Consider the following 17,253-nt stretch of genomic DNA (forward strand, 5'->3'; position numbering starts at 1 on the left):
ACTTCGGCAGCTACACGCTTTCTGACTTTGGAAGAAAAACTGACTCCAAGTGCATTCGATTTCACAACACAGTTGTTGAAACAGCTTTTTAAGTTGTCAGTGTATGCTGTTTTCGATAGAAACATCGCCGCGTGGTACAGATGTGTAAACCGGAACCATGCGTCGGCCATTTTTCTCAATATGCTTTTGGATATTGAGTAAAATGGCGGACTTCGGCAGCAATATGCATTGATGATCTGGAGAGACCATCCAATCACAGCCCCCGAATTCCCCCACGTGTTCATCAGAATAGCTATATATAGAGATATCGATGGATAGATAGATAGATAGATAGATAGATAGATAGATAGATAGATAGACAGATAGATAGATAGATAGATCGATGGATAGATAGAAGGGAGATAAATAGATAGATAGATAGATAGATAGATAGATAGATAGATAGATAAATAGTACATCAACTAATTGATAGATATTTGAATAATGAATAACTACACAAATAACATAATTAATGAACAACTAAACATTAAATAGTCACCCTGTTTTTGGAAGTAGTTTAATGCATGCACATGCATCTTCTGAATCAGTTGCAGCTGACACAATTTATCTACGTTAGTCTTCTCGTTTGCTTGTTGGTTGCATTCGTTGCGACAGTAAGTTAATATTGGTAAATGCTTTTACTGTACCTGTTAAATTTATTCGTTAGCGATATGGAAACCAAAAGAATGACAAGTACTGAAATCTCTCTCTCTCTCTCTCTCTCTCTCTCTCTCTCTCTCTCTCTCTCTCTCTCTCTCTCTCTCTCTCTCTCTCTCTCTCTCTCTCTGGCATACTCACTTGAGTAAAATTTGCAAATTATAGTATCCAACAAGTTGTATTTATTGTCTAAATTAAGGCATTGTGCATATTTGGAAGCACTCAAGTTGTTTTATTACGCCCACATAATGCCTCATATCAACTTTGCTTCAACACTTTGGTGATGTTCATTTAAAACGACTGAATTCTGTTCATCGCCGTGCTGGAAAACTAATTCTGCACGAGTCAAATAGGTCAACAGATGATAAATTAAATCTATCTATCTACTTACCGATCTATCTATCTATCCATCCATCCATCCATCCATCCATCCATCCATCCATCCATCCATTCATCTATCTATTTATCTTTCTATCTATCTATCTGTCTATCACTGACTGCTTTCCTGTGTCTGCAGCTGGCAGTCAACATGGCAGACTCTCCGGAACCGATGGAAGTGCCTGAAGAAACAATGCAAGTGCATGAAGAACCGTTGGTACAATATTTAGCACAGATGGAAGTATGTTCCGAACAGGCTGAATGTTCAGCACAGAAGGTAGAGCACCCCGAGATTGCTGTGTGCAAGCAGCGCGTTAAGGAGTGGTACCCCAACCTTCCTAAACAAGCCTACTTTGTGCCTGCAGTGTACATGAACCGAACCCAGCATAAGCCAGAGAAGGTCGCAGGACAAGAAGTGTACGTCCTACAGCCTCTAACCCAGGACAGTGATGCTCGTGATGACGTGGCGAACAACAAAGTGTTGAGAAGCATAAAGGAGCTGGCACGAGGGCAAGTCTCAGGAGTTCCAAAGCAAGTCATGTTCGTCATTTCACAGCTGGAGTTCCGGAACTATCTTAACAACCTGTCACAGCATGCACACCCCTGTGCACCGCCCAGAGTTATAAACAAAGCCCCGACACGTCAGAAACAGCAAACAAAGCAGAATAAATTCGAAGGAGACTTTGACACATTGATCATTCACCGACAGTTCGGTGTCTTGGCTTGTGAGATTAAAGCTGTCGGAGACAACTTTGTTGAAATTAATATGCCGGAGTCGGAACAGAACAAAACTATAAAAGACAAAGTGAAAAAAGCCGTGGATCAGCTAAAGAAGTCACGTGACGTACTCCACTACCTGGTGTCAGGCGACAAACACCAGCCCAGAATAAGTACATCGCTCATCATGCCTAACATCTCCAGGAAACAGCTACGTGCAGTTCTAGATGCTCCACCTCCACAAAAACGAAAGCTGAAAGAGGTTGGTCAACGTCAATGTCTCCGACTACGTGTGTGTGTGTGTGTGTGTGTGTGTGTGTGTGTGTGTGTGTGTGTGTGTGTGTGTGTGTGTGTGTGTGTGTGTCAGTGTGTGTGTCTCTGTGTGTGTGTGTGTGTGTGTGTACTTTTTCATCCATTTCAGACCTGGTATTATAAAGTATTTTGGTTAGAACGACGTCAGACCCGAAATCTTGAAGTTCTGGGTTCGAATCCTAGGCAAGGTGTTTCTTTACTTACTTCAAAAATAAAGTTTGCTCAGCCGTGAATACACACCTGCCGAAAACATTTTTCTGTCCTATCAATACCGACGCGAATGTACGGAGTAAATCTTACAAATATTTCAAAAGTCCTGATTTTGGAACACTTAAGTTCCCCGAAACCGTTCGCATTTAAATATTAATTTTATTTTCGTGTAAACCTTGTATCACGAAAGCAAGGCATGCAGTATTCTTTATTTGTTGGACGAAGCGTGTCACGCTGAGTTCAGTAATCATTGTGAGATTTGCTCCATACATCTTTTAGCGGACTGTGATTGTTTGAATAACTATATTGACAGTAACAATAAGTGAACAACAACAACAAAAAGGGTTTGAAAAGTCACATTTTACGCGTGTTTAGTGGATAACTTGCTTTGAGTGGACAGTTTGAGTTAGAGATACTTGTTTGTTTGCTTGCTTCGCCATGTTTTTGGGTTTTTTTCAGACAAAACTCTGACTTTATTTTCATTTCTTTTTGGTGAATTCCAGATTAGCTTTAAACTAAACGTTCTTTTTTTCCATACATACCTAATTTTGACATGGAAAAAAAGACTGTGCGCTCTGTTATTTGTGGTTCTAAATCTTTGCATTTCACATGACAGGACGGGTTATATGTTTTGGCTTCTCGCGACAGATCCAAATTTCAGGGGTTCAAATATGCACAAACCGTTCATTTAATACGCGTTTGCAAACGCTTTTCGCATATCGTCTGCTGTCATGAAGTGAATTATAGTGCGAATAAAGGAGTTACTGTTATGTATTCGTGTTCTGCCCTATCTAATTAAACTGACTCTTCACTCTTCGCACTACACACTTCAAACACAGAATTTGGGAGGATACAGACTTATTAATTCCTCACAAATTACAACACAATTCTTCACCTCAAAACATTAATACCAATCAACCTGTCGAACACACAGTTCACACAATCTTATTGCAATCATTCAATACGTGTAATTAAATGATATACAGACACTATCTCAATAATAGATGACTGCACAAGATAAGGTGCTGACAGACACTCACGAGTTCGTATCACGTCTCACTGCATGTCGTCATTTACACATCCTTGTGCCGCTGAATCCATGTAGATGATGATTTCCCAGAAACTCTCCTTATAGATGCCAACATGCACCTTTCACATTTCTCCCCGAGAAACACTTTCGCCATTAGCGAAAAGAACCGTCGTATTTACGACCGGTGACGATGGAGATTCCTCCGTCCAGCCATCTGCGCCGATGTGGTCTCTTTCGCCACCATACTTCTGCGCTCTCCCGTGTGAGGTCCTCCACTCGAACACTCCATGGAAACTCCTTATGGAAACTCCTAAAGAATTAACCCAAGTCTTAATACAACATTCACTTAAACCATCTCCTCTTCCTAAACAGTCATGTATCATCTCTCTCGTTCATTCTACATTCACATTCCGTCCACAGTCAGTTATTATTATGATTATGATTATTATACTATTGCTTTCAGAAACTATGTGAGTCTCTTGGTATCGATAGAACCATGGATCCAGCCCAAAAGTGTTTTACGACTGATGACGTCATCAACCCTTACACGTGGTGGCAACAATGCATGGACTTAAGTGGGCCAGATCCTGCCATGACAGATGAGCTTTATTTGGACCTAATTTCTCGGTGTGTGTGTGTGTGTGTGTGTGTGTGTGTGTGTGTGTGTGTGTGTGTGTGTGGTGTGTGTGGTGTGTGTGTGTGTTTATGTGCGTGCGTGTATGTGTGCGTGCGTGGGTGCGAGCGTGCGTGCGTGCGTGTGTGTCTACCATTTATGTGTGTGTACAGTTGTACCGCTATTTGAATACTGTTAAAACTAAACTGTTTCATTACTTGTCGTACTGTTGTTGCGTAATACGGAGCATAAATCCATTCATGGCTTGTAAAATGTTAAACAATTTTCCGAATTTAAAAAACAAAATGTCAGAAAGAGCACCCAAGACACGACAAGGCCGAAAGCTACACTAGCCTGAATAGAGAGGAGCAGGTCATCCTCTTCAGATTAGGAACGGGGCACAACAGAATGCAGGCACATCTATTCAACAAACTGAAGATAGGACTGTCAGAGATGTGTACTTGCAACACTGCACCAATAACAGCACATCCTCTACAAGAATGCCCGCAGGAAGAAACAAGTCGCGTGAAGCGATATAAAAACATTTAGTCAAGCTGTCAGCATCAAAGTAACATATTAACACCAAAAATCAGTCATCGCCGAGACTACGAGACTATTTTAAGATAGTCTCGACTAACCACACCAAAAGACCCAGACGGGGTGACGCTCGTCTCCGCGTAGCGTGCGAACGCATTACTTACTTAACCTATTTTCTGTAATTCTGAGCACATTTTTAGAGTAAACATATCATATGTATATATTTTTGGATTCAGGAGAAATTGAGGAATACGATGCATTCATTTTTAAATCTGTTAGTAACAATTCCATTTTAATGACAACTTTAATGAGCTAACTAATTAACTCATTTTTAAGCTACAAAACTGAAATGCAATCCCATAGTCCGATACAAACAAAAAAGATGCATTTTGTATAACTCAAGAAAAGTACAACAAGATTGAAGCGTGTCTGCATTCTTTCCCCGGACAAAAATCCCAACATGGAGCACAATTCAACCATTGGAGTTCAAATTGGAAGAAATTGGTTTAAGGAACATTGTGTACTGCAAAACATCCAACAAGCCAGTCATCACACAGGACAGACTTTTCAACATCGTTTTCCAATGTCATTGACATGTAGGACATTCCGGACGTGATAAAACATGGGCAGAAATTAAATAATATGTATTTTTATTTCTGCATTTCAATATCTGCAATGAGTAAGCCTTAAAGTCATGAATGACTCAAGATGAAATGTTTTTAACAACAGTTATAAACCTTTGAACACATTATTTCCCCCAATTCCTATTTCCCCTAGTGAAAACTGGAATTCTCATCTCCACTGAAACTGGATTCCCGTTTGCACTAGGGCAAACTGGAATTCCAATCTTCACTAACAAATATCCAGTGGATATGAGAATTCTAGTTTGTCCTAGTGCAAACTGGAATTCCAATCTCCACTAGTGCGATTCGGAATCTCACTGGATTCTCATTTCCACTGTGACATATATATATATGAGCCTGTGCCAAAACGTGCTTGCCAAAATGGGACATTTGGGGTAGAAAACCAAACTGGAAATAATACTGTCTAATCTTTACACACTAATTGACTTTGTATATTGTAACTATTTCCATAATCAAAAAGATAACTTGGGCTTTACTTTTTGCAAAAAAACAAAAAAACGCATCAACATAGCTGTGTGTCAACTATAACGCGAGACACAGCATTTTCATAAGTATCTTTATAAGTTCTTAACTGATTTGCTTCAAATTTACTCAGCAAGTAAGATTTACATCCCAAAAGAGATTCATTGAGGAACTTCTAAAATGGACCTTGTATTTTGAAAAATAAGACACCCATCACTGTGTCCTGAGTTACAGTTGACACACTCCAGTCACAAGAAATCCTGTAAAAAAATTAAAAACAGAGAAGATGTTTCAAAAACTAGAATATTTTATTAAAACCATCATTTGCAACTCAAACAAACCTCAAAATCACATGAAAAAGAAAGCAAAGTAGAAAAACTAGTCCCTGCTGTGTCAACTGTAACGGGGTCAAGGAAGACATGAAAATGGCACTGTGTCTCATGTTCCGGTTGACACACAAAGTCAGGAACACACACTGTAATGTGACAAGAGAATAAGAAATGCCAAAATGCCAGGTGTTACATCCAGGAAGTGCAAAATAAGGATAAGATGTCTTCAAATGTACAAATTCATTGGAAAATGGATAGCAAGAATCTCAAAAACACAACAGAAAACTAACCAAAACATTCCCAAATAGTGGTATATTTACACCATCAGCTTATACAGAAAGTTCCTGCAGTTAATGTTCGTGAACATTACATTCCAGTCTGAACGAGTCAAAAGTCATTTTGCACTCAAAACTGGTTAAATAAAAATTAAAAATTAAAAGGCAAGTTCATGAAGAAAACAAGGTAAAATTACAAACGCCCAAGGGAAATGTCAATCTCATGAATATCCTCCACATCCACACATTAAGTGTCACTTGCACTCTCAAATAGTCATGCACATAATCAAAGAAACACATGGCACACTAGCACCCTACAAAGGTAAATACAAGACTTGATCAATCCCAAATTGGTAATCAGAGATTTAAAAAATTATGTGCACCTCTACCAATAAATACACACAAGCATTCAAAGTACCACAATGTACAAGACTAGAGAAAATCACAGATCAGCTTTCACACATAGCTTTAGCTGCCAATGCCTACATGTAAAATAATATGATAATGATAACTGCAAAGTTCGTAAAATTGGCTTCCCCCATCAAATAAATTAATCTACTCGGGCAATGCATGATCAGCAAACTTGCCAGACTGTCACTGTCAGAAGGGAGTCAGACCAAACCAGATGCAGACCTGTTTACACTAAACCCGAGGCAAGAGTACTTTCCCAAAACGTTGAGTGTATTTTTCAAAAAGTTGGTGTACTTTGCAAGCAAAGCCATACGCGTGGGTGCAAACGTGTTTGTGTAAGAATAGCATGTCTTCTGTTCCTCGCCAAAGTTCGTTCATGGCAGACATCGTAGCGTTCAGGGTCCAGCTTTAGCCGTTGTCTGTACTCTTTGGATCGCTCGTTGTTCTGCTTGCGGACTCGTTCACCCTGGGGTGACAATCTGACTTGCAGTCGCAGACCTTACAATCACGAAAAAGAAATGAGGCTCAAGTACAAGACAAAAAAATATTTGCCCACAGCACATCTAGAATTTAATGACATGTTCAAGTGCGGTTTCTACAGCACTGACCCCTGTCTCTTCTACCTCTCCCAGATAAATGTAACATTTCACTTTTAAGAGCAACAATACCACTTCTAACATCAGTCCTAAGAACTAAGACTGTACTTGATTTCCTACAAAGAGATGTGTCTAAGTTGACACAATCACCATAAATTAATATGCTTTCATCTGCAGATTCATTTATTTACAAGGCTGGTAATTGAGGTAACTAAAAAACAAGTAACAAAGGACATAAAACAATACTGTGTCCTTCCCAAGAAAAGTTACGGTCGACATGCATTCCTCGTAAATCAAAGCTACAGTACAAACATTAAACAAAAACCACAACCCTAAACTCTCAATTCCAAAAGTTAAAAGTAAAACGCAGACATTAAATAGAAAAGAAAGGCATACGTATGTAAATGCATAGCTGTCCAAAAATACTTTGTGTCACTCGTAACCGAGACACAGTGAGAGTTACATGTCTTGCGTTACGATTGACGCAAGAAGATCCCCGAGTGGCCTTCTCGAAAAATATTTCACAACCAAACCAAGAACAAGTCGCTTAAGGCGAAAATACAACATTTAGTCAAGTAGCTGTCGAACTCACAGAATGAAACTGAACGCAATGCAATTTTTCAGCAAGACCGTATACTCGTAGCATCGTCAGTCCACCGCTCATGACAAAGGCAGGGAAATTGACAAGAAGAGCGGGGTAGTAGTTGCGCTAAGAAGGATAGCATGCACGCTTTTCTGTACCTCTCTTCGTTTTAACTTTCTGAGCGTGTTTTTAATCCAAACATATCATATCTATATGTTTTTGGAATCAGGAACCGACAAGGAATAAGATGAAAGTGTTTTTAAATTGATTTCCACAATTTAATTTTGATTATAATTTTTATATTTTTAATTTTCAGAGGTTGTTTTTAATCCAAATATAACATATTTATATGGTTTTAGAATCAGAAAATGATGAAGAATAAGATGAACGTAAATTTGGATCGTTTTATAAAAAAAAATGTTGTTTTTACAATTTTCAGATTTTTAATGACCAAAGTCATTAATTAATTTTTAAGCCACCAAGCTGAAATGCAATACCGAAGTCCGGCCTTCGTCGAACATTGCTGGGCCAAAATTTCAATCAATTTGATTGAAAAATGAGGGTGTGACAGTGCCGCCTCAACTTTTACAAAAATCCGGATATGACGTCATCAAAGGTATTTATCGAAAAAAAGAAAAAAACGTTCAGGGATATCATTCCCAGGAACTCTCATGTAAAATTTCATAAAGATCGGTCCAGTAGTTTGGTCTGAATCGCTCTACACGCATGCACACACACACACGCACGCACGCACACACTCACACACACACATACACCACGACCCTCGTTTCGATTCCCCCTCTATGTTAAAACATTTAGTCAAAACTTGACTAAATGTAAAAACAAGTCCGAAAACTCATACATTACTTGCTAATCCAAGCGGAACCATTGTTTGCTGTTGCTATTGCTAGCCGTGAAAATGTTCAGTCGATCGTAACAAAGACATCACAGAACAAACAAGTCGCGTAAGGCGAAAATACAATATTTAGTCAAGTAGCTGTCGAACTCACAGAATGAAACTGAACGCAACGCAACGCAGCAAGACCGTATACTCGTAGCATCGTCACTCCACCGCCCGTGGCAAAGGCAGTGCCCGTGGAATTGACAAGAAGAGCGGGGTATTCGTTGCGCTAAGAAGGATAGCACGCTTTTCTGTACCTCTCTTCGTTTTAACTTTGTGAGCGTGTTTTTAATCCAAACATATCATATCTATATATTTTTGGAATCAGGAACCGACAAGGAATAAGATGAAAGTGTTTTTAAATTGATTTCGAAAAAAAAATTTGATAATAATTTTTATATATTTAATTTTCAGAGCTTGTTTTTAATCCGAATATAACATATTTATATGTTTTTGGAATCAGCAAATGATGGAGAATAAGATAAACGTAAATTTGGATCGTTTTATAAATTTTTATTTTTTTTTACAATTTTCAGATTTTTAATGACCAAAGTCATGAATCAATTTTTAAGCCACCAAGCTGAAATGCAATACCGAAGTCCGGGCTTCGTCGAAGATTACTTGACCAAAATTTCAACCAATTTGGTTGAAAAATGAGGGCGTGACAGTGCCGCCTCAACTTTGACGAAAAGCCGGATATGACGTCATCAAAGACATTTATCAAAAAAATGAAAAACACGTTCGGGGATTTCATACCCAGGAACTCTCATGTCAAATTTCATAAAGATCGGTCCAGTAGTTTAGTCTGAATCGCTCTACACACACACACGCACACACACACACACACACGCACACACGCACGCACATACACCACGACCCTCGTTTCGATTCCCCCTCGATGTTAAAATATTTAGTCAAAACTTGACTAAATATAAAAAACAACCAACCTTTCTTCAACGAACTTTTTCAGTCCAGACAAATGCTTAAAATATGAAAGGAAGAATCACCCAGAACATATTCTTTGCTACTAGCTATAACACAGCGAATAAGTAAAAAACTTGAAGAATGTTGAGTCGATCGTAACTTTATGTCGATCGTAACGCTCATGACATGAAACGAAAACTTACCTTCCCTGCGAAAGTCGGCCATCCGTGTAGCAAAATGGAGTCCAACTGCGTGCGTGTAACGTTTTTATATTTAGTCAAGTTTTGACTAAATATTTTAACATCGAGGGGGAATCGAAACGAGGGTCGTGGTGTATGTGTGTGTGTGTGTGTGTGTGTGTGTGTGTCTGTGTGTGTGTGTAGAGCGATTCAGACTAAACTACTGGACCGATCTTTATGAAATTTGACATGAGAGTTCCTGGGTATGAAATCCCCGAACGTTTTTTTCATTTTTTTGATAAATGTCTTTGATGACGTCATATCCGGCTTTTCGTGAAAGTTGAGGCGGCACTGTCACGCCCTCATTTTTCAACCAAATTGGTTGAAATTTTGGTCAAGTAATCTTCGACGAAGCCCGGACTTCGGTATTGCATTTCAGCTTGGTGGCTTAAAAATTAATTAATGACTTTGGTCATTAAAAATCTGAAAATTGTAAAAAAAAAAAAAAAATTTATAAAACGATCCAAATTTACGTTTATCTTATTCTCCATCATTTGCTAATTCCAAAAACATATAAATATGTTATATTCGGATTAAAAACAAGCTCTGAAAATTAAATATATAAAAATTATTATCAAAATTAAATTGTCCAAATCAATTTAAAAACACTTTCATCTTATTCCTTGTCGGTTCCTGATTCCAAAAACATATAGATATGATATGTTTGGATTAAAAACACGCTCAGAAAGTTAAAACAAAGAGAGGTACAGAAAAGCGTGCTATCCTTCTTAGCGCAACTACTAAACCGCTCTTCTTGTCAATTTCACTGGCTTTGCCATGAGCGGTGGACTGACGATGCTACGAGTATACGGTCTTGCTGAAAAATTGCATTGCGTTCCGTTTCATTCTGTGAGTTCGACAGCTACTTGACTAAATATTGTATTTTCGCCTTACGCGACTTGTTACTATTTATAACAGCAGCCCCGATACTTCCGCGGTCATTTAAAATAAGTTATTGAATATTGAGCGATCGTAACAAAAAGACATGAAAATTGCATTCAACCTAAAAACGTCTCAAAACTACTTAAAATACTTTTATTTTAAATCAATTGTTTGCAAATCAAATAAAACTTTTGATTTACTGCTGCTTACAACTTTCGGTTGCGATAATGACGTTCGTAGATTCGAAAATCGAGGGACGTATCGTGAGTTCGCTGGAGACACAGGGAGTTACGATCGCTATGGACGTTTTTGACGTCAAATATTTTGCCAATAAACATCTTTTTTTTCGTAGACATCATCTTTTTGTGGTAATTTAGGGTACATTTATCAATATTATGGGCACTGTTTCTAACTTGACAACGGAGATTTCTGGACCGCGGACGAACAAAACACCATGTACGGAATGTCCCACTTTTAAGTCGCCGGATTTGCTCGCTTCGGCTAACATTTTTATTTTTTTCATGTAGGTGTAATGCATGCAAGCTTCTGAAACTGTCTTTGCTATGTCTTTAACATACATGCTTTCAAACTGTTCAGTGCTTTTTGCGATTGAAAGTGCGGTTGATGAACAGTAATGCATGAACATGTCGGCTCTTTCGGCAGACCACGTTTTGGCACAGGCTCATATACACACTCGCATACACTCACACACACACACACACACACACACACACACACACACACACACACACACACATACATACACACACAGATACATCACCACCCTCGTCTCGATTCCCGTTCTATGTTAAAACATCTAGTCAAAACTTGACTAAATGTAAAAAGAAGCACAGCTTGGCCGGATGAGACCCCCCTGCAGGAGAAGCTGTCTGGCGACCTGGTGGCCCTAAAGGAGACGGCGGAATTCGTGCGTGCCACAGGAGTGGATGTCCAGAAGGAGCGAACGAGAAGACGAAGAAGATAATATTTCCTATAAGCCTATTGATAAAATACAATAGTTTTAATTTCTTTTGCCTTATACACAAAGTCTTCTTTTTGCTTTTTTTGACTTCGCCACTACTCTTCTTTATTACTACTTTCATCTTTAACTCATTTCTTTCTGATTTCCCTGTTCAGGTTTGGAGGTCCAGCAACCACAGTCACCGTGCCTTGTTATTCAGTGCCTTGCCTGGCCAAAGCTCACTGCCCAGATATCCGCACACTGGGAGAAGGGGTAGTGGAAACTGCGAACAGATTCGCCCCAGCTGACATTGTACTCCATCCTACTCAGCTGAATGTATTTCGCGAGAAATCATCTAAGCCCTTGGTGTTCCTTTGTGGTCCCCCTGGTACCGGAAAAACTCTGATTCTGATTCTGAGAGCACTGGACTGGATTCAAAACAAATGCAAACCAGTGCATGTGGTGAGTATAAGGGAGGGCAACATGGCAGCGTCACATATGATCGCTCATCAGCTGAAGGAGATGACGAGTCAAACCGGCAATAATCCGCAGGTTCAACTCCACATATTTGACCTGCCCTGTGAAATGAACCTTTGTGTGAAAAAACTTGCTGACTCAGCTCTAGACGGAGAACTCTTCGTTGTTGTGGACGAATCATGTGATGTTTACACCAGGTCAGTCATACCTTACTTCTCTGTGAATACCAGTAATAACAGCACATGAGTTTGAACTGTGTTCCTTATTTGACCTGTCTAACCTTCAGAAAACTTAGCCAAGGGTGAGGGCCCCAAAGGGGGGGTATCATCACGATCACGGGAAGGGAAATTTTAGCTTTCACGATCACAGTTACGTTGATTTTTGTTTTCACGATCACGAACACCTTGACGAATAGAGGATCATAGAGTGATACAGCTGTGAAAAATGTACGTTGAAAATAAAATGCTTTGCAATAATGCCCATCACGATCACGAAAACAAATGACGATCACGATCACGAGACTTGATTTTTTTGTCATCACGGATCACGGGCAAAGTCCCATCACGATCACAGAAATAGAAATTTCGGCAATCACGGTCACAGAAAGGTCAAAAATCGCCAATCACGATCACGATTTTAAACCCTTTGGGGCCCTCAACGGAATTACCAAAACCGTCAGGGCATCCATTTCATTTGGGTATTTGGAATATTCACACTGATGTTTATGATGGGAATGATCAGCGAAGAAAACATATTTGTGTACATATCTTTAGTTTTTGTTAACACACACACACAGCAACAACCACATACCGTGTTCCTCTTCTAGGACGATGCCGATTGAATAGCAGAATGCATTCTTTTTGTAGTGTTTTGAAATATACAATATTTTGATATAATATTTTTGTCTTATGTCAATGTCAATAACACAAAGAACAACTTAAAAACAAATGTAATAACAAATTGGAACCATAAGCAATTGCAAGAGAAAAACATTACAAATTGAATTGCACTGAATTTGCGACACTAAGTGACGCAAATCAGCGAATGAATCAAATAAGCTTTCCTCTCGAGCAAGACTTTCATGCGTTTCTCGTCTTGTTTCAGTAACAGTGCAAAATATTTCGCTCAGTTCTGTGCCAAGCTTCAGACGCGTTTGAAGAAAGGTCTTCACCTCTGGGCAGCTTCCATGTACCACGAGTTCACACCTGAGGGCTTTGAAGAAGCAGTGCTGACAACGCCCCTGAGGACCCCACCGTTAGTCACTCGTCACGTGATGCAGCACCGCGCTCTGGGTCCCGGGAAAAATGTCCACGGTTATAAAGAGTGTGCCGCCCCGCTTCCCGCTGAAGGCCCAGAACATCAGGACGTACTCCACCAGGGCCCAGGACATGAGCACGTCAAGGAGCCTTATGACTGTGAACAGTGTGGATTGGAAGTGGCGCAAATCCTCAACGATCACGACGTTGGCAAAACAGGTGAGTTCGAGAGAAATAATAAGAGATAGTACTTGCCTGCCTGCCTGCCTGCCTGCCTGCGCTGCATGCCTGCCCGCCCGCTTCTCTACCTGTCTGCCTACATGTCAGCTTGTCTTTTTGTCTGTCTGTGTGTCTTTCTGTCTGACCCCTCTGAGGTCAACGGTTGACATGTTAACTTTAATAGTTACATATCAAATGTACCGAGACAATAGATTATGTTTGTAGCTACAAAAAGGACAGTAATACTTGGGGAAAGTGAAAGAAACAGACAAGATAACAAACACAAACAAACAATGAACAAAGGAAAGTTACAGCCTTTAAATTTAAATGACGTCCAAGCTTGACCATCGAATGTGTATTTAAAATAACTCAACCAGTCTGTTAAGATTTATGGTAGTCACATATAACATATTAATTTATTTGTGATGTTTTTACTCACAGGTCGGGCAATGGGAAACCACCCACAGCCCCCACGTTGCAGAGATGTTCTTCTTCTTACCTGGGACAGTTACTTGCACGATGTAACCACAGGTAAGAATACCCGACCAGCCAGCGGTCTGATAAGAGGTCTAAGACAAGCTGGTTTTCCTGTCACTGTGCTGGAAACAGGAGATAAGATGGCTGTTGGAGTCGTGGCTACCATGTCAGGGCCTGACGAAATTGTAGCGGCAGGCTCACGTTTTGTCCAAGGCTTGGAAAGGAAGATCGTGGTTTATGTGGAGACTGCACAGCCCGTGTACTTCGATCTAGACTGGGCTCGTCTGTGCTCGATGTCACGGTCCACATCCAAGCTAATCCATGTCAAACCCCCAGACCGTCCTCGTAGTGGTCAGCAGCAGCCAGCAGCAGTAGACTCCTAAACCAGTGGAGATGTTAAGTAGGATTATCACACCTGATATCCAAGACTAGACCCCATTATGGGTGGTAAAGATAAGTAGGATTACCACACCTCATATCCAAGACTATACCCCATTATGTGTGGTAAAGATGAGTAGTATTACCACACCTCATATCCAACACTATACCCCATTACGTATGGTAAAGATGAGTAGTATCACCACACCTCATATCCAAGACTATACCCCATTACGTGTGGTAAAGATGAGTAGTATTACCACACCTCATATCCAACACTATACCCCATTACGTATGGTAAAGATGAGTAGTATTACCACACCTCATATCCAAGACTGGACCCCATCAAATTATGCAACATTGCCAACGCTGGAAGATGTATTATGAAAGGTAAACGGTGCTCTTATGGGAGGGATTTTTACAGGGGACATGCGACATTCAGAAACTGCTTAATCCTTTGTAATATAATTTTGATATGCCGAGGGATCCTTTTCGGTGGGATATTGACAAGGGATCGGCTGTTGACAACTTTATAGCCACATATCTGAGATGACGATGGTTTCTTATATTGGAAGGATGTTGACAGGGGGCCCCACATGTGCTATAGACAAAACGGCTGAATTCTGAAGAGATCAAAGTTTCATAAGAAACGTCTTCTTCTGATATAAGAGGGGACTTTGTTGTTGGAGGGATTTTGACAGAGGACGTGTGCCATTTCTAAAACCGCTGAATCCTTTGTAGCCAAACCCTAAGATGTTGAGGGTTTCAATGATCTAGCAAAAGGTCATTTGGTTGCCTACATTAAGTTGGAACCCATAACAAACATGGAAAATAGTGCAAAGAATCACCATGAAGAGTTCTCATCCATTTTGAGGATATTACACACATAGACTGAACTACTTTTTCTGCAAAGTTCAAATGTTATATAACAATTCACAACAAGCAGACAGGAGTGACCGTGTACCTAGTATGTGCACGTATTTGCTGAAATTTCAAAGCTATAGGCCCATTGCAGAAACTCAAGTTATCAACAGCATTTCTACTCGGCGCGCGCGGTATGAGAATCACGGGTCGTAACTCTCTGGAATTGGTCATCCGCCGCCATGTTGGATGCCTTGCACGATCTCTGACAGTGCTTGAGCGTTGGGTGGCGACTCGACAAAAGTGAAAATGACACGTTGTGTGGCCAAAAACTGCAGTCAGCAGGCACACTTTAGGATCCCTAAAGTTGTTTACCATCAGGGTGACAACTGGAAGGAAGTTACTGAGCGGAGAAGACGATTATAACTGGTTATTTTTTGCTGTGTGCAGTGCGCTAATCAACAATTGTCAATCGGTTGTGCCTTTAGAGTGAACACTGTGATAGGATGCTTTGAAAATTATACTTTGCAGTAGTTACCTGAGCTGCATTGTACCTCATTTGCCTGTCTTGAGAGCTTTATCTTGTGAATTTTGGTGCACTGTCTGCATGGTAGTTTGAGATAAAGAATAAATAAATGAATATAATAATGTATTCTTGCTTTACTTTTTATGTTGTGCTGTTGTGTTAAAAAGGCAGATCCCCTTTGGACTCATGCATGCACAGTTTTCTTCATTTTGTCTGCATACACAGTGAAATACGCAAAAAGAACAAGAGTGCAATGAAGAAAACTAACAAAGACGGCATCCAATATGGCGGCGCGAAGAGAGTATGAGCGGAGTTGTGCCCCTTAGGGCTAAAGCTAGCCGATCCATTTGATAACGTCACGCCGAGTAAGAAGAATGAATTGGACCTATAGATACCGCCAATAGTTTTAACCATGCAAATCCGTGACCTCCATGGCGCTGGAAACGCCTCTGACGGGTCGATAGAAAACATTTTCGCAAACAAAGAGTTGAAAAGGTTAACGAATGTTGACATCGGCTGTTGCCATTCGGTTTTCGCCTTCTGGATGCGTCTAGCTAGGCTGCTGTTTGTATGAAAACAGTATTCAAGAGATTGAGGATAACCGAGGCAAGTTGGATGTCATTGCTTTACACAACCAGATAACATTTTAAATGAAAGTTGGTGGGTTTCTTTTGGGCTGTCGTAATGCACAGGTGGTCGTTATCAAGAGGCAATCACAAGGGTAGGTTGAACTGTAATATTGCTACAACACATCCAACAATCTTAATTTCTGTATGGCACACATTCTTTGTCAAAGCCCCTCCCACAACAATGCAGTGCGCATGTTGCTGATCTTGTCATTGATAAACTGTCACCCAAATTAGTTTATTGAAGGCACAATTCTTCTGTGAAATCAGTCCCGCTCATATCTCAGATATGACCAGGCTTTCACTTGGTACAACAACATCCCTCCACTTGTTAACATACCAACAAATGAACCGTCTGGGTGCTCTCTGTTCACACAACGGGAATTAGTTTATGAATTAATTGTGTAAAAGCAACACTAGTGCGTTTTTTCTCAAGAAAACAATTCATCAACAATTGTGACCCTCCACCACGAAATGAGTCGCATGTCACCTCACGCGGTTCTGCGCTGGGCTTAATATAAGTCCGGGGAGTGTCTGGTAACAGTGTGAAGTTCACCGTAGTCACAGGCTAAAGGTTTTCGCTCTTTTCTAAAACGGTTTTCACCACTGGATAGAGCATACACAACTCTTTCGGAAAATGCAAAAATATGAAAATCATGCAAAGGTGACATGCGACTCATACCGTCGTGGAGGGTCACAATTCCTACTCACCACAGGGAGCAGTCAGGGTGTT

The 17,253-nt window shown here is 40.2% G+C and overlaps 1 protein-coding gene across 1 annotated transcript; it reads left to right on the forward strand.

The window, feature by feature from the left end:
* Positions 1-1,180: 1,180 nt before the first annotated feature.
* On the forward strand, positions 1,181-17,044 carry LOC138950692 (uncharacterized). Its single transcript, XM_070322408.1, has 5 exons — positions 1,181-2,053; positions 3,807-3,970; positions 11,877-12,374; positions 13,282-13,652; positions 14,094-17,044. Exons 1-5 carry the CDS (start codon positions 1,226-1,228, stop codon positions 14,510-14,512), a joined length of 2,280 nt encoding a protein of 759 aa, XP_070178509.1. The 5' UTR covers positions 1,181-1,225; the 3' UTR covers positions 14,513-17,044.
* Positions 17,045-17,253: the final 209 nt, after the last annotated feature.

The sequence above is a fragment of the Littorina saxatilis genome, linkage group LG16, assembly GCF_037325665.1.
Source record: "Littorina saxatilis isolate snail1 linkage group LG16, US_GU_Lsax_2.0, whole genome shotgun sequence".
Taxonomy (NCBI): domain Eukaryota; kingdom Metazoa; phylum Mollusca; class Gastropoda; order Littorinimorpha; family Littorinidae; genus Littorina; species Littorina saxatilis.